General features: G+C 38.1%; 1 protein-coding gene across 10 annotated transcripts in view; it reads right to left on the reverse strand.

Annotated features, from left to right (window-relative positions):
* KLHL5 (kelch like family member 5) overlaps window positions 1–27,114 on the reverse strand; it is an 85,997-nt gene that overhangs the window by 57,953 nt on the left and 930 nt on the right. For 4 of the 10 annotated variants that reach the window (XR_014082716.1, XR_014082712.1, XM_081592753.1 and 1 more), the window contains exon 2: window positions 269–745. The exons of 2 other annotated variants lie outside the window; for them this stretch is intronic. Coding sequence is in view for 6 of the 8 variants with exons in the window: in XM_081592753.1 (XP_081448879.1) it covers window positions 269–651 (383 nt within the window). In the remaining 2 variants the exon portion in view is untranslated. Of the gene's footprint in view, window positions 1–268; window positions 754–21,554; window positions 21,590–22,352; window positions 22,525–27,114 lie in introns of those variants that run through there. 4 more of the 10 variants (XM_081592764.1, XM_081592729.1, XM_081592739.1 and 1 more) reach the window with 3 other exon arrangements.

Raw genomic sequence — 27,114 nt, forward strand, 5'->3', positions numbered from 1 at the left:
GGATCTATATATGGAACACAAGATATTTCAAAATGAAAGTTATTTGTTGTCTTTATAATTTTCCAGAATTAAAATCAATATTAGAACATTAAAAAAATCCCACTAAAAGTACCACATATACATACTATTATATATATATATATATATGTGTGTGTAGAGGCATATATATGTATAATCATAGATTTTAAACAGTAATACTGAATTATTTTAAACAGTATAGAGAATATCCCCCCACACCCCATTTCTAACAGTAAAAAAAATAATCAACCTGCATGAACTGGAATCAGATTCATTTTCTTCTTCACTAGTGCCATCATCCACTTCTGGTCTATCCAGCCAATGTGCACCGCCACAATCTTCTGCTGTAAACTCAAATGCAGGGACTTCAGAGGTGGATGCCATTGGCCAAGAAGGTGAATTCTGAAAATCCAGTTGGCTGGACCTTCGGTAACCAATTGAAGCCAAAGGCAATTGCAGGCTACATGGATCTAAAAACTTTCTCCCACCGTTTGCTGCAGTCTGTCCTCGATTCCAAAATTCTCCCTGCTGGCTGTCAACTGTAGAATTAGGAGATGATGCTTGATGGCTAAACCACCTCCATCTGATTTTCAAAATCTGCTTCACATCAAACTCTTTACGAGAACCAGACATCCTCAGAGAAACCAAGTGATCGTCTAGGCAACGGGCAAAAAGCACTGCACACAGATTTGTGCATCCAACCAAGACAAGAGAAGTATATGCCCTGCTGTACACAATAAACAAATTGAAAGGAAAATAAATCACATTCACATATATATCTACATTTACTTTTATACCAATATATCAGATTATAAAGAACAAAGGACAATGAAAAAAAGATGAAACACGGTGGAACATTCCGTACAATCAGAGCAAACTCTCATCCACCTATCCTGAAGCAGCTAGACTTTCCCCTGCTCTCCTTTCCCTTACTGACCATTAGCTCTCACAAACACTGACAGCATTCATTAAAGTCCTTTTAAATGCAGAACACCACCCCCTTTTCTTAAACCACAAATGACAGAGACAGAAAGCACTATCCCGTTGCAGTGTCTGTCTCTGCTGCTTAGTGTGTTAACTCTTTTATTGCTGAAACAAGAAATGTATTCCACAGCATTTTCCTTTGTACTTAAAAATCACTGTAAAACTAAAATATTTCTATTTTTATACTAAGTTCCTAAATGAAATTTCACAATCACTTTTTTAGAAAGCATTTTTAAATTAGATGAGTTATAGTGATGTTGAAGCTGTACTCTGGATGGGGGTGAGAAAGGAGGATAAATACAAAGGTGGGGCTCCCGTTTACTGCTCTCCACTTCTATCTTCTCCCTTAAGGAAAGGAGGGTGTTTCATTAATATAGTACGATACTGGGTAAGACTTCATTTGAGCAAAGAATGTTGAGAAGACTAAAGAGAAAGAAAAAGTTTGGAAACTACAAAGGATCAAAATATGACAGTACTTACTCTTTTTCAAATAAATAACCTGAAGTCAGTATGGCTCTATAATTATGACTGAGCCATTCTGATTTAGTACAGTAGACAAATTTCTATGACACTATTTAGCAAAAGGAAAATGTGGCTCAAGAAAGATACCTTGATACCTAGGACTGGGATAGGTTTATTTCTCGGGTGTACAAATACCCTAATGGTACCCTCTGTTGTTGACAAAACAAAGTAATAGTCTGAACATGGTTATAGCTAAGGCACATTGATAAAGCAAATAAAAATCTATCAAATACAATCAAATTTTAAAATACTGAATGGTAACTGTGAGCAAGACACTCTACCAGGCATTGTGGGGGACACAGATACATACATCTTTGTTCTCACCCTCAAAAAGAGTTAAACTGAGTTACTGAAACAAAAAATGAGAACTTAAATATAAGAAACACTATAATGCTGCAGTATAACATTTTGTTACCTACAAATACAGAATTTGAGCTTTCAGGATGCCCAATATCTAATGCTATGTCAAATGACCAAAAACAAAAGCTGCTTTGGAGGCATACAAAATATTGTGAGGCATATACCTTAACCTTACACAGCTCTTTAGGAGAATAAAAATTATTCAGAGACATAAGAATGAGAGGCATGAAAAGCCATATACAATTCTGTGTGAAACACTGTACAACAAACCATAAATACTATAAGAAAGAGAAAGGAGATATCAGCATGGTGTGGAGTGCTATGGGTCAGTTTGATTAGGGAGAAGGCTTCTAAGAATGGGAAGAGGTTGCGTAGGCAGAATGTTGAAAGGTTTTATCAAGGAAGAAATGTATCAATAAAAGCATGAAGTGAGCATACTGACAAAGAAAGAGGGGGAGCTATCAGTTTGATCAGCCAACCAGACATTCCTAATTAATTTTAAGGAGTACTAAGAGACAAAGTTGCATGCGTAAGATGACATAAAATGTCCTGAGCACAGAGCGAAAGTGTAAAGGCTAGCGGGCAATGTTAAGTGGACTGTTGAATAGGGCAATGCTTTTAGAAAGTTAATTTGGCAGTAGTATGCAGTATGCATTAGAGTATGAAATGATACTTTTCCCTCTTCTTCACCTCTGTCAGACTCCTTCTATCCACAACCTTCTAACTTCACTCTACCTATCCAACTTTGTTTCTAACTATTTTCCAACATGGACACATCACTTCAGAGTCTACATTATGGTGCTTCCTTTTTCACATGCTGTTTGTGTCTCAATTTTTCTAGTTTTCGAAATCCACTCATCCTTCAAGGTTTATCACTGGCACTGCTGCCCCTCAGAAAGGCTTCTCCAATTACTCTAGCCTTACGGGTCTCAACACAAGTAGCACCAACCCCTCTGCTCCCACACCCTGAAAGTAGGGGATGTGGATTTTTAGTTGCTGGAATGACAAAAGAGGGCACTGAGTGGGCAGAGGCCAGAGATGGTAAATATCTGCAAGTACAGACCCACACAATGAAGAAATGCCACCGGTATAGACCAACACAATGAAGAAAGGCCACTGCAGCAGTTCATGATGATCTTACCATCACTGTCTTCATGCAAATAAGTATAATATTTACCAAGCATTTATATGTTTAAGGCACCACAAGAGGTAGAAAGATAAATAACAAAGATCTTTCTTTTAAGAGGGATATTTATTGTGGCAGAGGAAAGAATAATTAAATGAACATTACAAATAAAGAATATATCTTAATAAATATAACTTATACAAATAAAATTTTAAATTGGATTCAATCTGTCAATATGAGAACACTTACCAGAGAGTCCATTTACAATGTGCCAGCTCAAATAACTAATTTTAATTGTTTTGCTGTTTGGTTGACTGGTTGAAGCCTGAACACAAGAATGGACTTTAAAGGCCACTGAGATGCCAGACATTTCTCAATATGTGATAGAGAAGAAATCCAAAGATGTGAATGTTAAAATGTTGAACCACACCTCCAGTCCCAAGAGGGGCCAAAGACCCTTTTCACAGGGGAATTGAGAAATGCATTAAATAAATACCTCTTAAGTAGAGAAGCTCTTCTGAGTAGGCTAGAGATACAGGTGGGAGATCAGCCCCTGAAACAGGCTCTCTGATTAAAGGGAAACTAGCATCTTTGGCTGGCAATGGCCAAGCAGCAGTTTTTAACCATTGCTGTAATAATCATGGGTTTAGTTGCATAAATACACACATATGCATGTATATACAACGCTCTGCTCCATCCTTCTACATCAGTAGGTTCACATTGCATGCTTTTCTTCACAGAGACACTTATTTTGTCGATCTTCACCACTCATTCTTCCTGGTAATCAATGTTGACAGCTTGGTGTATAGCCTTTCACATCTTTCTCCATGTTTATAAAATTCATAACCAAACTTACATACACATACATAGGAATTTTTATTATTGTTTTATAAAAGAGATCTTATATACGTATTTTTAGCATTCTGCTTTTCTCACCAAAATTATGTACATGGAAATATAAAGTAATAATGATCTTTTTAATAGTTGCATAATATTTCATAACTGTAAAACACAATTTATTAAACTTGCTAGTGGGCATGCAGATTGATTTTACGTTTGTTTTTAAAATAATTTTGAAATAAAAATCCTTGTGAGACTTTTGTTATCTATGGAATTTATTCACAGAAGTGGAATTGCTGGGTTGAAAGTATGTCTATTGTAAATTTGAAAAGATAGTTAACTTTCATAAAATTCATAGTTTCAAAACTAAAGTGAGTGTATCCTTATTTATTTTCACAGGCCCAGTGCTGCAGCTGCTGCTGCTGCTAAGTTGAGTCAGTCGTGTCCGACTCTGTGCGACCCCAAGGACGGCAGCACAACAGGCTCCCCCGTCCCTGGGATTCTCCAGGCAAGAACACTGGAGTGGGTTGCCATTTCCTTCTCCAGCGCACAAAAGGAAAAGTGAAAGTGAAGTCGCTCAGTCGTGTCTGACTCTTTGCAACTCCATGGACTGCAGCACGCCAGGCCTCCCTGTCCACCACCAACTCCCAGAGTTTACCTAAACTCATCTCCATTGAGTTGGTGATGCCATCCAACTATCTCATCCTCTGTCATCCCCTTCTCCTCCCACCCCCAATCTTTCCCAGCATCAGGGTCTTTTCCAGTGAGTCAGCTCTTTGGATCAGGTGGCCAAAGTATTGGAGTTTCAGCTTCAACATCAGTCCTTCCAATGAACATTCAGGACTGGTTTCCTTTAGGATGGACTGGTTGGATCTCCTTGCAGTCCAAGGGACTCTCAGGAGTCTTCTCCAACACCACAGTTCAAAAGCATCAATTCTTCGACGCTCAACTTTCTTTCTAGTCCAACTCACATCCATACATGACTACTGGAAAAACCACAGCCTTGACTAGATGGACCTTTGCTGGCAAAGTGATGTCCCTGCTTTTGAATATGCTGTCTAGGTTGGTCATAGCTTTTCTTCCAAGGAGCAAGCATCTTTTAACTTCATGGCTGCAGTCATCATCTGCAGTGATTTTGGAGCCCCCCAAAATAAAGTCTGCCACTGTTTCCCCATCTATTTGCCATGAAGTGATGGGACTGGATGCCATGATCTTGGTTTTCTAAATGTTGAGCTTTAAGCCAACTTTTTCACTCTCCTCTCTCACTTTCATCAAGAGGCTCTTTAGTTCTTCTTCACTTTCTGCCATAAGGGTGGTGTCATCTGCCCTTATATCTGCGGTTATTATTATTTCTCCTGGCAATCTTGATTCTAGCTGTGCTTCATTCAGCCCAGTGTTTCTCATGATGTACTCTGCATATAAGTTAAAGAAGCAGGGTGACAATATACAGCCTTGACATACTCCATTTCCTATTTGGAACCAGTCTGTTGTTCCATGTCCAGTTCTAACTGTTGCTTCCTGACCTGCATATAGATTTCTCAAGAGGCAGGTCAGGTGGTCTGGTATTCCCATCTCTTTCAGAATTTTCCACAGCTTGTTGTGATCCACACAGTTAAAGGCTTTGGCATAGTCAATAAAGCAGAAATAGATATTTTTCTGGAACTCTCTTGCTTGTTCGATGATCCAGCGGATGTTGGCAATTTGATCTCTGGTTCCTCTGCCTTTTCTAAAACCAGCTTGAACATCTGGAAGTTCACGGTTCACATACTGTTGAAGCCTGGCTTGGAGAATTTTGGGCATTACTTTGCTAGCGTGTGAGATGAGTGAAATTGTGCGGTAGTCACATTTCCAGTATGAGCCCTCTATAACCAACATCATTTTGATATAAACCCTCTTCCCACTAAATTGAGGTATTATTTTTGTAATGAATTTTAGCAAATCAGGATGATAATTCTGTTCCACTCTGTCTATTTTTATGCCAATATTACAGTGTTTTAATTCCAGTACATTTATAAAATGTTAAATATCTGTTAAAGTTCCCATCTCCACATATATTCTTGTACAATAATTTTTAAGCTAATTTTTAGTATCTACTCTTCCATATATACTTCAATATTACCCAATCCTCTCAAAAAAACTCCAACCCTATTAAGATTCCAATTGGAATTGTATTAAATTTGTATATTAACTTTAAGATGATTGGCATTTTACCATATCAAGGCTTCACATCAAAGCATACATGTTTTAGTTTACTCAGATCTTATGCTCAACAGTAAGGTTTTTAAATCTTTTGTCTATAGGCCCTGTGCCTTACTAAAATTTTTATTTTGTTCTTTTCTCATTTTCTCACTGTTGTAAATGCATTTTTTTCTAGCATTTCCACATGGTTGTTCCCATTATAATAAAAATATTGAGTACATTTATCTTATACCCATTTTCATATTCCCTCATTAGCTATGATATTTTAAAAATTAGTGTTCTTTTCAAGTTAGAGGTAACTTTGGGACATCAAGATGGAGATGTTAGATAGCTGGAAAAATGTTCCTGGAACTCAGTTCCAAGCTCCAAAGAACTCTACCAGATAAAGGCACCAAAGGACACCAAGAAGGAATAACCAATGAAGCAGAGGAAAATCAGCAGGGCCTGGTGTTAGGCAAGTCAAGGAACACAGGTGTTTTAAGGCAAAAGGCATGGTCTCTATGTCAAATAAGAGGTCAGGTACCATGTGCGAAGAAAAATGTCTATAGAATTGGCAACATAGAAAATTTTGCCAAATCAGACAGGAACAGTTTCAGTAAAGGGTTGGGGACGAAAGTCAGACTGTGATGGGTTGAAGAGTTAATGGAAGATGAGAAATAAGAGACAGCATGTATAGACAACACCTTCAGAAAATTCTGTTCCATAGTGAGGCTGTGGAATGAGATAACGGCTGGAAGAATTGAGAGGAATCAAGGTAATGGATCTATTTTGTCTACGTATTTGTTGATTTTAAAATATATAGAACATATTAGAATGACGAGAATGATCCAACAGGAAGGTGAGACTGATGATTGTAGGCGGCAGCACTGGAGCAAAAAAAAGTGAGACTTTGATAAAAGAAAAAGGGATGGTACCTAAGCACAGTGGATGGCTTGGATAGTCACTGTAGGTGGGATAATTCCTCTACTGTAAGACTGTGACTTTCTAAATGCATTGATTTTAAAAGGAAAGAAAAGACAAGCACTAAGCCGTCTATTCAAGGGGTTGAAAACCCCTCTAAAAGGAGTCATGAAATAATAAGGATTAGACGAGAAACTGAAGAATTAAGAAATAAAAAGAGAGAATTAGAGGCCTAGCTCTAAAAATTTGCCAGTATCTTCTCTTCCCTTCTAGAAAGTTTAATCAAAGAAAAATTAGAACTTAGAAAGAGGACATGACCATTAAAATATTTAAAATAAAAGATCTAATTCTGTTATTTTACTTCTTAATTCTTTAGTTTCTCCTCTAATAATCAATCCAAGAAAAGTTTTAAATGGCAAATTGAATAAGGGTAATGACGACAAATGTAGAGAATTTAGGTAAGCAAAGTTGGAAAATCCTCCTCAAAGACCAAATTTGCTGAAAAATCCTTCATAGCTAGGTCTCTAACAATTTCTGCCTAAGTTTAAGCCTGGGTATGTATTTTGGGAAAAAAAATCTTCACTTTAACAACATCTATTAAAGATTATCTATTGATAAAGTAGCTTGCTATACTCACCATGATAGAAAAGGGTCTATAGAACTACTTTCCAGTGTTAATACTGAATTCTTGGGCCAAATAGTTTCTTTATGAAAAATATGTAGCAAACTTAAGCATTAATGTTTTCATGGCATGGAATTCAGAGTTTATTTAAATAACACTTTTTCTTCTGTCTCAGTAACTTTTACTATACAATATCATATTGTTTCACTCAAAAATTTATGCAATTCTGATGAGAAGTACTTCTTACAGTAATTACTGATGAAAGATCAATACATATTAAAAGTCATTACACTGTTAAATTATCAAAATGGTTTGCAAGGGTTACATATAAAAATTAGATCCATCATCACTATCTCCTTGACCCTCTTCCTTTTTTTAATAGCACTTGTCACCATCAGGCATATTACATGTTTATTCCCATATTTGTTATCTTTATGCTCACCACAAATTAGCTGCGGTAGAGCTTTGGCTCACAGCTGTACCTAGCACTTAGAACAGTATCTGAAAGACAGGTGCTGAATAAATATTTCTCTAATGAATGAATGAATCCAGTAACTACAAGAGCAATAATAAAAGACATATATTTGAAATGTACACTTCTCGAATTATAAGATAAACTTAAGAATTGAGTGTTAAAAAGAAATTAGAAAACATTTACTGCTGGTGAGAAAACCTTTTTCTTTTTTTCTATTTCGTTCTTTGGGTATAAAAATTTTTATCACTTTGACATCTATTGGCTAAACAACAAATGTCTTTTCAGATTGACATAACATTTTTTTCAAACTGATTATCAAATTATATTCTGTAGCTCTTTCTTGCTTTAATAACCTTGCTTTACTTAAACGTGAGATACAAAGGCTCACACATTGTTTAAAATAGATGTGTCAATTATGAATACATTTTTCAAAATGTAATTAAGGAATCCACATGCAACTTCTGCTTCAAAACTGCTCAAATGTTAGTTTGTGAATTTAAAAGATGAAGTTATTCAATATGACAATAGCAACACTGAGATGTCATTAAGATAGACTGCTGATGAATTCACTTCAACAGTGTGGCTTTCAAAGCTATAGCTTCACTCAGCAATTCAAATTACAGCCATCCAGTAACTGGTTTATATGGGTAATCACTATCATACAAAACTCTCTGCACATAGAGTTTTCACAAACAACAGTGTTTGTTTTATGGGTAATCAATTTTAATGAATCTATTCCTATAGTTTTAATATATACTAAATATATATATATCTCATAAAACATATATATGGTATATGTTTTATATACCAATAATATATACGGCATAAAACACATTAAGAACTAATTTACTGTACTAACTCAGCAGCACTTCACTTCCCCAGTTTTCCTCTCAACTAAAATAAGTTACAACATACGATTTCAAAGAAACTTTCACAGTCTGGTAATTCAAGGATACTTCTAAAACTGTCAAATTAAGTCTTTTATCAGAATTTGGCTTATTTTAACAATTTGAAGACATTTAATTCCACTAAAATTTTAAAATGTATGAAAGCAGAAAATGTTCGTTAAGTACCTAGATCAGGAAAGATGTGAGATTTAACTTTAATTCCAGAAATATATCAGATACTCTGTACCTCTTTTTCAAACTCATAAAAGCAAACATTATAAAGGTAAAAAAGAATCCTGTAATTATATAAACTCAATGAATTGTGCTATATGTAGAAAGAACTCAAAGATGAGAAAATAGACAGCAAAATCCATCACGGCAGGGGTCACTATACTCCTAACAACTTGTACAGTGTACAACATTCAAACATTTCCTGAATTTAGATCAAAGAATAAATGACTAAATTAATAGCACAGACCTTCATCTGAAAGGTCTTAAAATATAGCTGAAGAGGGTTTTGAATGAAACCCTTACTAATTATCAAGGAGTAAATATGTTTTTTATTTGGGAATAGATGAGGTTCTTGAGTTGAGAATTTTGAAGTATGCCTTAAAAAAAATTAATTTGGCAAGTGAAGAATGGATTTGTAAGGGAAGATGCCATTGGTGGGAAAATCAGTTAGAAAACTTTGAGGTGTGAGGATAGTAACCTTGGTTAGAAGCAATGAGATCTGAAAGGGGAGTGGCTGTTAAAACCTATTACAGGGACAGGCCTTATAAAATGCCCATGGCAAATGGATAGGAAGAGGTCAAAGATGTCAGCATTTTCAAACATGGATGGCTACTAGGGTTGAGTCGCTAAGTCGTGTCCGATTCTTCTGTCTCCATGGACTGTAGCCTGCCAGGCTCCTCCGTCCACGGGATTCTTCATGCAAGTATACTGGAGTAGCTTGCCATTTCCTTCTCCAGCGAATCTTCCCGACCCAGGAAACAAACCCCAGTCTCCTGCAATGCAGGCAGATTCTTTACTGACTGAGCTATGAGGGAAGCCTGGGTGGCTATATAAACGCTAATATTAACATAAATAGGTTAAGTAAGAAGGATACTGTATCCTTCTTATATCTATGTATGTTACTTGCAAAGAGTTAGACATGACTGAGCAATTAACATATATATATATGTTACATATATATGTTATATACATATATATGAGCTATATATATATACAAAATGTGATCCACTGGAGAAGGGAATGGCAAACCACTTCAGTATTCTTGCCTTGAGAACCTCATGAACAGTATGAAAAGGCAAAAAGATAGGACACTGAAAGATGAACTCCCCAGGTCGGTAGGTGTCCAATATGCTACTGGAGATCAGTGGAGAAATAACTCCAGAAAGAATGAAGAGATGGAGCCAAAACAAAAACAACACCCAGTTGTGGATGGGAGTGGTGATGGAAGTAAGGCCTGATGCTGTAAAGAGCAATACTGTATAGGAATCTGGAATGTTACGTCCATGAATCAAGGCAAATTCGAAGTGGTCAAGCAGGACATGGCAAGAGTGAACGTTGACATTTTAGGAATCAGCAAATTAAAATGCACTGGAATGGGTGAATTTGACTCAGATGACCATTATATGTACTACTGTGGGCAAGAATCCCTTAGAAGAAATGGAGTGGCCATCATGGTCAACAAAAGAGCCCAAAATGCAGTACTTGGATGCGGTCTCAAAAATGACAGAAGGATCTCTGTTCATTTCCAAGGCAAACCATTCAATATCACGGTAATCCAAGTCTATGCCCCGACCAGTAACGCTGAAGAAGCTGAATTTGGTTCTATGAAGACCTACAAGACCTTCTAGAATTAACACCCAAAAAGATGTCCTATTCATTACAGGGGACTGGAATGCAAAAGTAGGAAGTCAAGAAACACCTGGAGTAACAGGCAAATTTGGCTTTGGAGTACAGAATGAAGCAGGGCAAAGGCTGATAGAGTTTGCCAAAAGAACACACTGGTCATAGCAAACACCCTCTTCCAACAACACAAGGGAAGACTCTACACATGGACATCAACAGATGGTCAACACCGAAATCAGACCGATTATATTCTTTGCAGCCAAAGATGGAGAAGCACAGTCAGCGAAAAAAAGAACAGGAGCGACTGTGGCTCAGATCATGAACTCCTTATTGCCAAATTCAGACTTAAATTGAAGAAAGTAGGGAGAACCACTAGACCATTCAGGTGTGACCTAAATCAAATCCCTTATGATTATACAGTGGAAGTGAAAACAGATTATTTTTTTTTTTTTTTTTTTTTAGGCAAAATAAATACTTTATTAATTTTTTTTTAGAAATCAGCCTTTGTGTGATGTGATAATTCAAACATTTAAAAAACCTTTTAGATATTCTTTCAAAGTATATTGTTAACCTCTTAACCACTTTTGATTAAAATTTCACACAAAGAAATATAATAGCAGTTGAAAATTATAAATGCTAAAGAATAATTCTAATAACATCTGGTTGTTACTTTACACATTTATTTAATATATATAAAACCAAATAGGAAACTACCTTCCTTTTTTTTTCTCCATAATACAAACAATTCTCACTGGTTAAGAATGAATTAAAATTTGTTTATGAGAAAACAAAAATCTAAATTACTTCCATTTTGAAAAAACAAAACCAGCTTATTCATTTCTATCCATTCAAGTCACAGGCCCCATTATTTTGGCAATACTCTACTATTTAGCCTAAAAGAAGAAACATGTCCTTATAATAAAGAAGTCTGGACAATGCAAAAAGTACATAGTGTTTAACATAAGACATGTTTCCAAAAAAACAAACAAAAATCCCCAAACTACATAAGCTACAATAAAATTACAATTGTCTTGGGTAAAATAACAATGCTTACAGTGTAAGAACATTAAGTAGTTTTAGGTAACATAAATTCTATCCTACTGCTATTAGTAACCTCCTCAAGAATTAAAAGCAGTTTTTACAACAGGATAATTTTTCTTCTTGGAAGTGACACTAATTAACAGCAGTGGAGGGAGTATCATTGGTTGTTTCAAGCTCTCAAAAAATGAATCAGTTATTGCACAGTAAATACCTCATAGAGGTCAGTGTTTTAAGAAGCTAGTCTGAAGAAATATGTTATTTATAAGTTGGTTAAGTATGGAAGTGTGAAAACAGATTTAAGGGACTAGATCTGATAAGACAGAGTGCCTGATGAACTATGGATGGAGGTTCGTGACATTGTACAGGAGACAGGGATCAAGACCATCCTCAAGAAAAAGAAATGCAAAAAAGCAAACGAGCTGTCTGAGGAGGCCTTACAAATAGCTGTGAAGAGAAGGGAAGCGAAAAGCAAAGGAGAAAAGGAAAGATATACCCATTTTAATGCAGAGATCCTAAGAATAGCAAGGAGAGATAAGAAAGTCTTCCTCAATGATCAGTGCAAAGAAACAGAGGAAAACAATAGAATGGGAAAGATCAGAGATCTCTTCAATAAAATTAGAGATACCAAGGGAACATTTCATGCAAAGATGGGCTCGATAAAGGACAGAAATGGTATGGACCTAACAGAAGCAGAAGATATTAAGAAGAGGTGGCAAGAATACACAAAAGAACTGTACAAAAAAGATCTTCACGACCCAGGTAATCATGATGGTGTGATCACTCACCTAGAGCCAGACATCCTGGAATGTGAAGTCAAGTGGGCCTTAGGAAGCATCACTATGAACAAAGCAATTGGAGGTGATGGAATTCCAGTTGAGCTATTTCAAATCCTAAAAGATGATGCTGTGAAAGTGCTGCACTCAATATGCCAGCACATTTGGAAAACTCAGCAGTGGCCACAGGACTGGAAAAGGTCAGTTTTCATTTCAATCCCAAAGGCAATGCCAAAGAATGCTCAAACTACCCCATAACTGCACTCATCTCACACGCTACCAAAGTAATGCTCAAAATTCTCCAAGCCAGGCTTCAGCAATACATGAACCGTGAACTTCCAGATGTTCAAGCTGGTTTTAGAAAAGGCAGAGGAACCAGAGATCAAATTGCCAACATCCACTGGATCATCGAAAAAGCAAGAGAGTTCCAGAAAAACACCTATTTCTGCTTTATTGACTATGCCAAAGCCTTTGACTGTGTGGATCACAATAAACTGTGGAAAATTCTGAAAGAGATGGGAATACCAGACCACCTGAACTGCCTCCTGAGATATCTGTATGCAGGTCAGGAAGCAACAGTTAGAACTGGACATGGAACAACAGACTGGTTCCAAATAGGAAAAGGAGTACGTCAAGGCTGTATATTGTCACCCTGCTTATTTAACTTATATGCAGAGTACATCATGAGAAATGCTGGGCTGGAGGAAGCACAAGCAGGAATCAAGATTGCCGGAAGAAATATCTATAACCGCAGATATAAGGGCAGATGACAACACCCTTATGGCAGAAAGTGAAGAACTAAAGAGCCTCTTGATGAAGGTGAGAAAGGAGAGTGAAAAAGTTGGCTTAAAGCTCAACATTTAGAAAACTAAGATCATGGCATTCAGTCCCATCACTTCATGGCAAACAGATGGAGAAACAGTGGAAACAGTGGCTGACTTTATTTTTTTAGGCTCCAAAATCACTGCAAATGGTGACTGCAGCCATGAAATTAAAAGATGCTTACTCCTTGGAAGAAAAGTTATGACCAGTCTAGAAAGCATATTAAAAAGCAGAGACATTACTTTGCCAACAAAGGTCCGTCTAGTCAAGGCTATGGTTCTTCCAGTTGTCATGTATGGATGTGAGAGTTGGACAGTGAAGAAAGCTGAGCGCTGAAGAATTGATGCTTTTGAACTGTGGTGTTGGAGAAGACTCTCGAGAGTCCCTTGGACTGCAAGAAGATCCAACCAGTCCATCCTAAAGGAGATCAGTCCTGGGTGTTCATTGGAAGGACCGATATTGAATCTGAAACTCCAATACTTTGGCCACCTGATGCGAAAAGCTGACTCATTTGAAAAAACCCTGATGCTGGGAAAAATTGAAGGTGAGAGGAGAAGAGGACGACAGAGGATGAGATGGTTGGATGGCATCAGCGACTCAATGGAGATGAGTTTGGGTAAAGTCTGGGAGTTGGTGATGGACAGGGAAGCCTGGCATGCTGCAAGTCCATGGGATGGCAAAGAGTTGGACACAACTGAGTGATTGAACTGAACTGATATATATACAAGAAGGATACAGTTTCAGGAAGATTGAGTAACTTTAGACAAATCTGGCTTTAATTATGTATTTAGCAACCAAACAGCAAGGAATATGGCATTTAGAACCCTATTTTCCTGCATGTATGCTCAGTCTCTCAATCATGTCAGACTTTTTGTGATCCCATGGACTGTAGGCTCCTCTGTCCATGGAATTTTCTAGGCAAGAATACTGGAGCAGGTTGTTATTTCCTACTCCAGGGGATCTTCCGAACGTAGGGTTTGAATCCACATCTCCTCCATCTGGAGGTGTATTCTTAATCACTGAGCCACCTGGTAAGCCCATGTTTAGCTTACAGTTAAAAAATCAATCTGCAATCTATTTAAGAAACCAGAAATTTAAGACTGGATAGATATATCCTGGGTTGTTAACACTTATTATCTTTGCATTCTTTCCAATAGTTACCAAAAACACATGACATCAAAATTTCCCTTGTAACGAAAATAAGCTTAGAAATACAGTCTGAAATACAAATTTAAATTTCTAGCATGTTAAGTCTTTCATTCTGTTAAAAATATTTGGGAAATATTTCTGATTAATCAGTAAAATTAAAAGTAAGTATTTAACTTAAATTCAGTATAACAAACTAAGAGATTTAGTTTAACTTTTTAAGTTACATGGTAGATTGAAAACTCAGAAGCTGGAAACTCTCATATACACAGAAAATAAAGGCTAGTTTCATAGTTCTAGCCATTTAACACAAGGATTTTATTTCCTGCTGTACCCTAAAAGCATTGTGATCTATGACTTACTTAAGAGCATGGTAAAAAAAAATTAAGTGGGGTAAATTTTAACCTTTAAACTAAATTATGCCTCCTTGCTATATGGTGACATAGCATCCAAACTACTTGCTCAGATAACTTAATCATCTCATTGAAATTATTTACTTAATGTGTGCTTTCTTCCCTGGACTAGAAACTCTATGAAGGCTACAGAAAGGACTACCAGTTTTGAACCAATTACAGCACAGGAATTCACATTCAATTTTAAAGTTGTAATACTGCATGGTAAATATATATAGGGGCAAGCACAGGATCCTAAGACAGCTGCAGAGGTCAAAGATACATTTCTAGTTAGCTGGAACTCTGAGTATAATAAAAGCCCCCTTGTTGGATGAAATCCATAGCTGGTTCATTAAGTGAAAAAGTTAGTAAGCATAAAAACTGTATTTGCATATTCTTTTTTTTTTTTTAATTTTATAAATTTATTTATTTTAGTTGGGGGCTAATTACTTTACAATATTGTAATAGTTTTTGCCATACATTGACATGAATCAGCCATGGGTTTACATGTGTTCCCCTTCCTGGACCCCCCACCCACCTCCCTCCCCATCCCATCCCTCTGGGTCATCCCATTGCCCCAGCCCTGAGCCCTTGTCTCATGCATCGAACATGGAATGGTGTTCTGTTTCACATACGATAATATACATGTTTCAATGCTATTCTCCCAGAACGTCCCACCCTCACCTTCTCCCTCAGAGTCCATAAAATTGTTCCATGCATCTGTGTCACTTATTCTGACTCGCATATAGGGTTATCGTTACCATCTTTCAAATTCCATATATATGCATTAGTATACTGTATTGTTGTTTTTCTTTCTGGCTTACTTCACTCTGTATAATGGGCTCCAGTTTCATCCATCTCAGTAGAACCGATTCAAATGTATTTTTTTTAATGGCTGAGTAATATTCCATTGTGTATATGTACCACAGCTTCCTTATCCATTCGTCTGCTGATGGACATCTAGGTTGCTTCCATGTCCTGGCTATTGTAAACAGTGCTGCGATGAACACTGGGGTACACGTGTCTCTTTCAATTCTGGTTTCCTCGGTGTATATGCCCAGCAGTGGGATTGCTTAAAGATTTTATTAAAGATATTCTTAAAGATTTTATTTCAACTTAAACACATAAATGCACATTCATTCACAAATCTTTTCATATAGGGTTAATGCCACATATTTGTTATGGGTCTCCTACTGAATTTGGGTCCTCTTTCTTGCATAAGCCATGCCCACCATGACCCACCATCTATGATTTCCACTTATGGCTTCTATAAATGGAGAGAGAACTTAAAAGCACTTCTGAAAGAGTATGAATACCGAATCCAACAGCCCAGTGGTGTATCCACCACAAGATACAAAGGTTGTGCCAGAATATAAATTAATGCCCTGCTTCCTTCAAGGAGAAAGTCTTACCATGAAAAAAGTGTCAGTGGATCCAAACAGTGCTTAGTGATATAGTTAATTTACATTAACTACATTCCGGTGTGGGCTCCTTACTTCCTTCAGTTCACTTCAGTCGCTCAGTCATGTCTGACTCTTGGTGACTCCATGGACTGCAGCACGCCAGGCTTCCCTGTTGATCACCAACTCCCGGGGCTTACTCAAACTCATGTCCTTCGAGTTGGTGATGCCATCCAACCATCTCATCCTGTCGTCCTCTTCTCCTCCTGCCTTCAATCTTTCCCAGCATCAGGGTCTTTTCCAGTTAGTCAGTTCTTCACATCAGGTCTCCAAAGTACTGGAGTTTCAGCTTCAGCATCAGTCATTCCAAGGAATATTCAGGACTGATTTCCTTTAAGATTGACTGGTTGGATCTCCTTGAAATCCAAGGGACTCTCAAGAGTCTTCAACACCACAGTTCAAAACCATCAACTCTTTGGTGCTCAGCTTTCTTTATGGTCCAACTCTCACATCCATACATGACTACTGGAAAAACCATAGCCTTGACTAGATGGACCTTTGCGGCAAAGTAATGTCTCTGCTTTTAATATGCTGTTGGCCATAGCTTTTCTTCTAAAGAGCAAGCGTCTTTTAACTTCATGGCTGCAGTCACCATCTGCAGTGATTTTGGAGCCCAAGAAAATAAAATCTGTCACTGTTTCCATTGTTTCTCCATCTAGCTGCCATGGAGTGATGCGACTGGATGCCATGATCTTAGTTTTCTGAATGTTGTCTTAAGCGCTTTTTCACCTCTTTCACTTCATCAAGAGGCTCTTTAGTTCCTCTTCACTTTCTGTCATAAGGGTGGTGTCAACTGCGTATCTGAGGTTATTGATATTTCTCCCAGCAATCTTGATTCCAGCTTGTGCTTCATCCAGCCTGGCATTTTGCATGATGTACTCTGCATATAAGTTAAATAAGCAGGGTGATAATATACAGCCTTGATGTTCTCCTTTCCCGATTTGGAACCTGTCTGTTGTTCCATGTCCTGTTTTAACTGTTGCTTCTTGACCTGCATACAGATTTCTCAGGAGGCATGTAGGGTGGTTTGGTATTCCCATCTCTTTAAGAATTTCCTACAGTTTGTTGTGATCTACACAAAGGTTTTGGCTTAATCAATCAAGTATTTTTCTGGAATTCTCTTGCTTTTTCGATAATCCAACGGATGTTGGCAATTTGATCTCTGGTTCCCCTGCCTTTTCTATAATCAGCTTGAACATCTGGAAGTTCACAGTTCACATACTATTGAAGTCTGGCTTGGAGATTCCTTGAGAATCACTAGTAGCCTAAAGAACCAATTAGCTGGACCACGGATTTGAACACTTTGACAGGCTTTGCTTTCGACTTTGAGGATTTTCCCCCTAGTCTTTTACAGTTTTCCAGGCTTCATCAAATTTGTTGTTTCCTTTATATTGAGATGATACACCAAAGCAGTCAACTTAATTTTGAAGAATAAATCTTTTCCTTACACTCCCATTAATTTGTTTATTAATGTTTTATAGTTACTATAACAAGCATAACAGTTAAAAACAGGTTTGTGAATAAACACAACCAACTTTCGGTAAGGACCCAACTCAGTTGGCAGGCACAAAGTCGTGCAGGTCTGCCCTGGAGCAGCCTACTCAGCCATGAGTCATTTCTCAGTCTTTGGTATCAGTAAGTACATTTTACAGAGGGAAGAAAGTGCATTAGGTTAAAGCCATGAGCCAGTGCAGAGGTAGATGGTGGGGGTGTTTCTGCTCTCACTGCCCCACATAATCACTTATTAACGGTACCCTAAGTGACACAGGAGAAAAAACTGGAGCCAATAACCGAGCCTCTCACCAGCTAGCACATAATTTGGACAAATCACTTCACCTCTTCCATCTTTGATTTTCTCTTCAGTTAAATGGGATTCAGTAAGTAGCGTGTACAAGTATCGAAAAAGAATTTGAATTTGTAACAGCAGCTACCATTTTGTGAATGTGTAAATGTGTAAGGTAACATGTAATACTTTATTCTGAATGTGGCCTTTGATTGTTACAGTCACTTGGGCAGACAGGGTTCATCCCTTTTATCCTTATATATGAGGACACTGTAGTCATTTTGGAGCCTTCAAAAATAGTCTGTCACTGTTTCCCCATCTATTTGCCATGAAGTGATGGGACCAGATGCCATGATCTTAGTTTTCTGAATGTTGAGTTTTAAGCCAACTTTTTCACTCTCTTCTTCCACTTTCATCAAGAGGGTCTTTAGTTTTTCTTTGCTTTCTGCCATAAGGGTGGTGTCATCTGCGTATCTGCTTGCTCCTTGGAAGAAAAGCAATGACCAATCCAGAAAGCAGATTAAAAAGCAGAGATATTACTTTGCCTACAAAGGTCCATCTAGTCAAAGGTATGGTTTTTCCAGTCATCATGTATGGATGTGAGAGTTGGACCGTAAAGAAAGCTGAAGGCTGAAGAATTGATGATTTTGAACTGCAGTGTTGGAGAAGACTCTTGACAGTCCCTTGGACTGCAAGGAGATCCAACCAGTCCATCCTAAAGGAAATCAGTTCTGAATGTTCATTGGAAGGACTGATGCTAAAGCTGAAACTCCAACACTTTGGCCACCTCATGCAAAGAACTGACTCACTGGAAAAGACCCTGATGCTGGGGAAGATTGAAGGCGGGAGGAGAAGGGGACGACAGAGGATGAGATGGCTGGATGGCACACTGACTCGATGAACATGAATTTGAGTAAGCTCTGGGAGCTGGTGATGGACAGGGAAGCCTGGTGTGCTGTAGTCCATGGGGTCGCAAAGTCAGACACAACTGAGCAACTGAACTGAAACTGATGAGGACACTGAAATGAAGTGAGATTACATATATTAATAAATGGTGAGTAGCAGGGTTCAATTTGAATCCAGGACTGATTGTAAAGACCACACACTGTCAAGGATACCCCACTGCTTCTTGTTTTTAAGGTATTCTCATTTGCAGCTCATGACTACCTTGTGAGAAGGTAGAGTAGGTAATTACTACCATTGTGCAAACTGGGAAGCAGATTCAGAGTATAGTTGATTTGATATCTAGGTTATCAAGGTTAGCTATTTAGAAGACAGCCATAGGACAGACTTAACATATCACTCCTAATGTAACAATATACTATTAAGTTGAACATTATTACAATTAAGTGCCAATGTGGCATTTATTCATCAAGTACAAATGCCTCACAGATTCTGCCCAACTTAAGCTCCCTGCCAACCTCTGTCACTAATTCTCATACGATGAAGTGCTGACCCACATTAATATCAAAAGTACCTTTTCATTTCTCAACAGTGTATCAGTACTTACAGACAGCAGAAGAGCAAGTAACATTTAAAAAATCAGCTAAATTAATATTTTATGGACTTTTTAATCCCCAACTTATCTATACAAGTTATCACAACTGATATTCTGAAGACTACAGCATAATTATAACAAAATGGTGGTGGTGGTGGTTTAGTCACTTAGTGTCCAACTCTTGAAACCCCAGGAACTGCAGCTTGCCAGTCTTCTCTGTCCATGGGATTCTCCAGGCAAGAATACTGGAGAGGGTTGCCATTTCCTTCTCCAGGGGATCTTCCCGACCCAGGAATCAAACCCGGGTCTCCTGCACTGCAGGCAGATTCTTTACCAACTAAGCTACAAGGGAAGCTCAATTATAACAAAATATTTACTTTTAAATAGCTCTTTGACTTGTGACAGGTAAAAAAGATTTCCTTGCTGCCCACTCCTGATTTTGTGAATATATGTTTGTTGTGACACAAACATGAACATCTTAATACCATAAATATGATGGCAAACCACTGCTAACTTCCTGACACATACTTCATGTTTGGCATGCGCACAGCTGTCTTATGTATGTGCCATAAAAATAATCTGGATAGCTATAATTTTGTTTTTCACTGACTCAAACAAAATCCAGTAAGTGTTTCTGTCTTGTTTGTAGCTTTACAGTGATGGAAAAAAGTGAGCAATCAGTACTCTTGAGACACTAATATAATCAAGCAAAACTGCCTGAGTTCTTGGAACACAATGTGTCAATCACAGATTAACTTGACTCTTTTGTAGGACCAATCAGATTTTACAAACTGCATTTTATATTAGATAGAACAGTGTTAAGCTAGGTAAGGAAAGGGTAAAAAGGTAAATGTAAACAACAGGAGAAAAATGTAAAGCACTATGTTTCTCAACAGCTTATAATTAGAAGTGGTTAATCACTACAAATGTTAAACCAGTTAGCCATTAAAGAAACTCCCTGGCTTGACCTACAATCAAGAACTAAAAAACAGAACAAAAAGGAAAGAAGAGAAAAAGCCACCAAATGACTGTTTTATAATTTAACTCCGGTAAAAAGCAAAATGGAGAAGGCAATGGCAACCCACTCCAGTACTCTTGCCTGGAAAATCCCATGGACGGAGGAGCCTGGTAGGCTGCAGTCCATGGGGTCACGAAGAGTCGACACGACTGAGTGACTTCTCTTTCACTTTTCACTTTCATGCACTGGGGAAAGAAATGGCGACCCACTCCAGTGTTCTTGCTTGGAGAATCCCAGGGACAGTGGAGCCCAGTGGGCTGCCGTCTATGGGGTCGCACAGAGTCGGACACAACTGAAGCGACTTAGCAGCAGCAGCAAAAAGCAAAATAAGGCAATCTAAGTGAGTCACATGGTGATTAGTGGAGACCAGTGGAGGCAAGGGTTATTTCTTAGTGTTAATCCAATGTTCTCAGGAAGTTCAAAGCCGTTCTTTCAAACTCCCAGTCTCCAAGTTGGGAGAGGGGATGGCAAATAAACTTAGAAAAACGAGTGGTTTGGCCCCTCCATCCAACGTACCACACAGAATCTGTCCAGTAATTCTAAACTCTGCAGAGCACAGAACTGAGTATCCCTTCTTTCTGCTTATCACAGAACTCTCTGCCCAAAGAAGGGCAGATTTAGTAGAAATGAGCCAACTCTCCTCAAATCTAAATCTCTAATTTGCTCTCCATACTACAGCCAAAGTTAACCTTTCAAAGTGTAATTCTTGATCCCATCACTCTTAGTTAAAACTTCCCCACCCCCAACCCCCCCAAAAAATAAAAGCCAAGCTCTTTAGTATGGAATTTAGTGTTTTTGACAATCTAATGGTCCCGGCCTACCTTCCAGCCTTACCTTTCTCTTCTCTATTTCCCTCTATCTCATACTTCCTGTTATGAAAAGAGTTAAAACACACAACATTAAAGTTAGCAAAATGAATATTACTGAATACTTCCCAAATGAAAAGGGCTATGGAAGATACTGTGGATAATGACAAGTGTGGGTAAAATCTTTTTCTCTTCTACTACCAACCTTCAGTTAACTCTCTTGCTTCTACTTCCTTGGCAATCTAATGAAGTAGGTATGTTAACTATGTTACCTGGCAACATTCCTCAAGTAAAAATGATGCCCCTGATTAGTAAATTTGCATCTGGACTCAGAGGAATTATAATGAACTATAAATACCTCATAAGAAGCCACGGCTCTGACTTTCCTAGGTGTGATAGCTCTTGAAATTGGCACATCCCTTGAGGGGACCCTGAAAGTTAAATCTATGGAGTCATATAAGAGACAATGTCTCCTGTGGGACATGAGGTGTTTTAAGCCAAGCCGGCTCTGGGATCTACCTGATGTGAGCTTTGTTTCCTAGCACCTAAGCTTTCATGTGGAGAGATGTCTCCCAGGTGGCTCCATAAACTGCTCACATGGCCTGCTGTAAGGATCACAAGCACTGATGAGGAATATGTGACGCTGCCTTGCCAGCCAGCTGTGGTTCCTGTCTGATATCTTCTGAGTAAACAAGCCTATAGCAGTTTAAATGAGGTTGCAGATGTTCTACAATCTGAATCCAAACTCATTCCTCTTTTTGCCCTTTTTAGCCTAACATATAGCCCTGATAAATCCCACCTAATCTCATACACAGCTTTTACTCACCTTCCTCTGTTGTTACTCTTTTCTCCTTGGGATGCCCTCTTCCAGGTAACATATCCCTCTCCACAGTCCATCCCTTCAGCATCTGCTGAAGTGAAGCTATGGATGTTTTTCAACTCAAATGAACAGAGACATTGCATAGGTAAAGAATGTCAAGGGAACTCTGCTAGAAAAGCTAAGTACACAGTTTAAAAAAAAAGAATGAAAATTTATTGACAATAAAAATAGGTTAAGTTGGTGGAGAAATATAGCAACAGCATGTTAAAGGGTAAAATGTCCAAGGAGACTGTCTAGACCAATTTGAAGGATAGAAAAGAATAGAAAAGCAGTCTTCCTGCATTATTAGTCATGGGAAGAAACAAGGGAGCCCTGTATTAGCATCAGAAGTAGGTGATTTATAAGCATTAGACAATTCAGTAATCTGTACCTTGGGAGAGGGAAAAGAGATGGCTGACAGTATTACAATGGAGATGGCATCTGCCAGTGTTCTGGGAGGGGATATTGTTGCTACAAATCGGCTCCAGTTCTACCCTCTTATCCTTATTATTCTAATCAGCCTGTCCCACCAGATTTGCCAGCTGATGTTAATTATGTAGTAGCGCTTTCACGGACATCACAGGTTTCTTTCATCCTAAGCTATTAGAACTGCCTCTCTATTACAAAGTTGTCAATTACCCTAACTTGTTATACTTTAGGGCCAACTCGATCATTTCCAGACTCTGACAGTAAATTACCTTAAGAACTAACCAAGATGTGGCACTTAGAAAAAGAGTAGTTCTTCTGAAATGGCCAAAGGCTCTAATTCGTTTCCTTTAAGTCTGTGAACTCTTAGGTTAAATGTACCCATTTAAGAGCAGAATAGAGAAAGCCAGCCAACAGAGTAAAGAAGAATGAAGTATATGTGTGGAGAGAGACACTGGCAAGAAATTATACAGATATGGAAAGGAAAAGCAGCTCCAGCTCCTAACTTTCTGCTACAGATGCCAGTTGCCTCTGAGCAAATGCACTTCCTGCCCTTGGATTCTTTGACAGAGAGCTATATCCCTTTTCTAACAAAACACTCTTTCTGCTTATAAGACCAAAAAAGATGATTAGAAGCAAAGTGTAATGATGTAGATATACATAAACAAGTTTTATCATATTAAAAGATTGTTTATGTTATTTTAAAGAGAAAGAAAAGGAGAGAGAGAATTCAATTATAGCTGTTTTCTGTTGGGGTGTAAATTTCCCATTCAGCTTTTTTACCCTCATGGGATCTAACACAGGGCCTCATACAATACCACATTTAACAAATGTTTACTGAATGGACATGTAATTAAAAAATAATGAAATTCACTTGGCCAAACACTTTGTCTAATTGGGAGTTTTCAAAAGCACTTCAGTTCCAATTAATAAAAGATGTTCTTTATAATTCTCATTAGCATAATTCTATGATTACATATACACAAAGAAATGCTGTTTTCTATTCCCTAAATAGAATACTGAAAAACATGGTTTGGATTTTATTTATTCAGACTGTGTTAACTCATGGAACTATAAAGTCTGCTTAGTTGTAGTCCAAAAGACCATCCCAAGATTATTCCCATTCTCCTCTTTTTGGGTACAAGATAGAATTACATTTCCCCTCCTCCTTGAAGTTGGGTTGCAGTCATATGACTTGTTTGGCCAATGAAATGGCAGTGGAAGTTATATGTGTCATTAAAAGTCTTTAAAAGCCAATGTGCAATTTATCACATCCTTCCCCCTGCCTAACAAATGTGGAAGCAGGTGTTAAGATGAGCCTCTGACGATCTGGGGCGCTAAATGACTACTGCAACAGAGCTCTCCTGCTGATCCTAACTGGACACTTAGCATGACTGAGAAACAATCTTCTGTTGTTTTAAACCACTAAGATATGAGGGTCTTTTTTTTACCACATAAATGAAGACAATGAATACCTTTGGCCCTCAATTTATCTTCAGGATGGTAACATTTTATATAGTATTGAACCATTTATAGCAGAGTATCCCCAACCTCCAGGATTTAATGCCTGATGATCTGAGGTAGGGTTGATTAATAATAATAGAAATAAAGTGCACAATAAATGTAGTGTGCTTGACTCATCCTGAGACAACACCCCCCCCCCCTTCGCCCCATCTGTGGAAAAACTGTCTTCCATGAAACGCATCCCTGTGCCCAAAAGGATCAGGACCACTGATTTATAGAATACTTTCTATGGAAGTGTCCCTCATTATCCTAAGTCTCCAAATCCAAACGCAAGAACTGAACGGAGTCAAAATTTTGGACTAATCCCTCATTCTCTCAACTCTCACTACTTGCTATCTGAAACTCACAGGCCACATATATTTCGATAGGATGATATTTCTTGCTGTTCAAACTCTTGCCATCTATACTCAGGAATGGAAATAATTTATAGTAAAGGATTCTTGATACATTACTTCATTTGCACTCTTAAAGCTGTTTTTCTATTACTCAGTACCTATTAGACTCTCAACATTCATTGAATGAACTGCATACTGTCATCATTCTAATCTTACAAATAAGGAAACAGATTCAGAGAGGTTCATAAACTTACTGGAAACAACCCTGCACATTAACGGCACAATCCCAGATTTTCTGGCTCCAAATCCCTTTCCATTATGTACCATGCTTTCCAAGATGTCTTATAGCTACAGAATTCTAGGTTTTGACAGTAATAGTACCAGTAGTGTTTGGAATAAAAAGCGAATGTTAATAATGTATCTATATCCAAGAATAATTAAAATCATCCTTTGCTGCTGCTGCTGCTGCTGCTAAGTTGCTTCAGTCGTGTCCGACTCTGTGCGACCCCATAGACGGCAGCCCATCAGGCTCTGCCGTCCCTGGGATTCTCCAGGCAAGAATACTGGAGTGGATTGCCATTTCCTTCTCCAGTGCATGAAAGGGAAAAGTGAAAGCGAAGTCGCTCAGTCGTGTCCGACTCTTAGCGACTCCATGGACTGTAGCCTACCAGGCTCCTCCATCCACGGGATTTTCCAGGCAAGAGTACTGGAGTGGGGTGCCATTGCCTTCTCCAAATCATCCTTTAAGGGGTTTTAAACCTAGTTTAATTCAAGATCCCAAGTTCCCTGAAGGACAGAACAACAGGAAGAAGTTCTAGAGATCATTTGGTCCCACAGGCAATTTGCAGACCAAGGAGGAACTGTAAAAGAACTCTGGGGGAAAGTAGCCTTTCCCTTTGATGTAAAATATTTTAGAATTCTGAGCTACCTAGGTGGCGCAGTGGTTAAGAACCCACCTGCCAGTGCAGAAGACACAAAGAGATGTTGGTTCAATCCCTGGGTCAGGAAGATCCCCTGGAGGAAGAAATGGCAACCCACTCCAGTAGTCTTGCCTGGGAAATTCCATGGACAGAGAAGCCTGGCAGATTACAGTTCAAGGGGTCGCAAAGCATTGGACACAACTGAGTACATATACACATTTTAAAATTCTGACTCTTACTTTTATCTTTACTTTGGCTCTTAATAAATTGGTAAACCTCAGGCCCTTTGCTCTCATTCTTATCAAATCTTAGCTATAAGAAATATTCAAAAAGACTGCCTGAAGGATAAGCAATCCACCCACTTCTACAGGTTCAGTGGTTTTCAATTTGTGGTCCATATCAAATAAATTTGGAAAATGTCATACAATACATCCCCCTTTACGAAAGTAAACTGTAACATTAGCCAAGAAATTGAGAAAAAAAAAACCAACTGAAATTCGTCTAAGCCAGTTATCTGAAACTTATTTACGCTAAAATCTTATTTCAAGAAATAAACTGATTTCTCATGCCTCAGAACACAGTTTGGGAAATACTATTCTAGGTAACTCTACACATTATGAATGGATCAAGTTAAGCCTTCACAGAACTTACCTTTAGAGTCTTACTATTGCTCTATACTGAAGTACATTGTTATCCAAAATTCATCAGTTTCTGTAGAGATACTTTAAAGATGTTGTCAACTGCATCACAACAATCTTATTAGGCCCCATGAGAAAACGTTCCTCTCAGGCCTAATTATTCGAAAATGCTGGGCTTAGGCAGAAGAACTGGTCTGTTTTTATCTCAGAATTCGAAATACCCTGAAACTTACTTTATTCCTTTCTCTTTCTTCTCCCTGGCTGCAAGCGATGTTCAGAGCCAAATCTGTGACTCGCCTCTAGTACAGGATCTTACGGACTTGGTAGGTATTATCTTACCCTTGACTTTGTAGTTTGTAGTCTTTTTTTTTTCCTGCTCTGCTTCAACTTTACATTTAGTTTTGTTTTACCCCACAGTACCATATGGACACTAAGTTGCTTTAAATCATTTTTGGAACCATTATATACATCAAGTTCTATTTTCTTACAATTTCATACTGATTTCTCCCTATCTGTCCCAGTACCTCGAAATATCAGTGTCACCTTTGTGTAGAAGTATTCACATAACTTTGAGAAGCCAACAGAACATACACATTCACAATATAGTCATATTCACTGTGCTTAAAAACTAAAGAGGTCATTATTGGTTTTTCAGCGGTCTAATAACCAAAAAGACTTATTAAACTGTTTTTTAAACGGAAGGTCAGTTGCCATTTATTGGGTACCAGTAACTGCTAGGCACTTAATACACAACACTTCGGTATTTCTTTTTTTTTTTAAAGAAGCAAAGACATTGACATATACATAATCTCTGGAAAAATGCGCAAGAAACTGGTAATACTGCTGGGTGGGGTGAGACAGCGTATCTCGTCTGTACTGTGAATTT

Source organism: Giraffa tippelskirchi, chromosome 1 (assembly GCF_054371585.1).
Source record: "Giraffa tippelskirchi isolate mGirTip1 chromosome 1, T2T-mGirTip1v1.2.pri, whole genome shotgun sequence".
In the NCBI taxonomy this organism is placed as follows: Eukaryota; Metazoa; Chordata; class Mammalia; order Artiodactyla; family Giraffidae; genus Giraffa; species Giraffa tippelskirchi.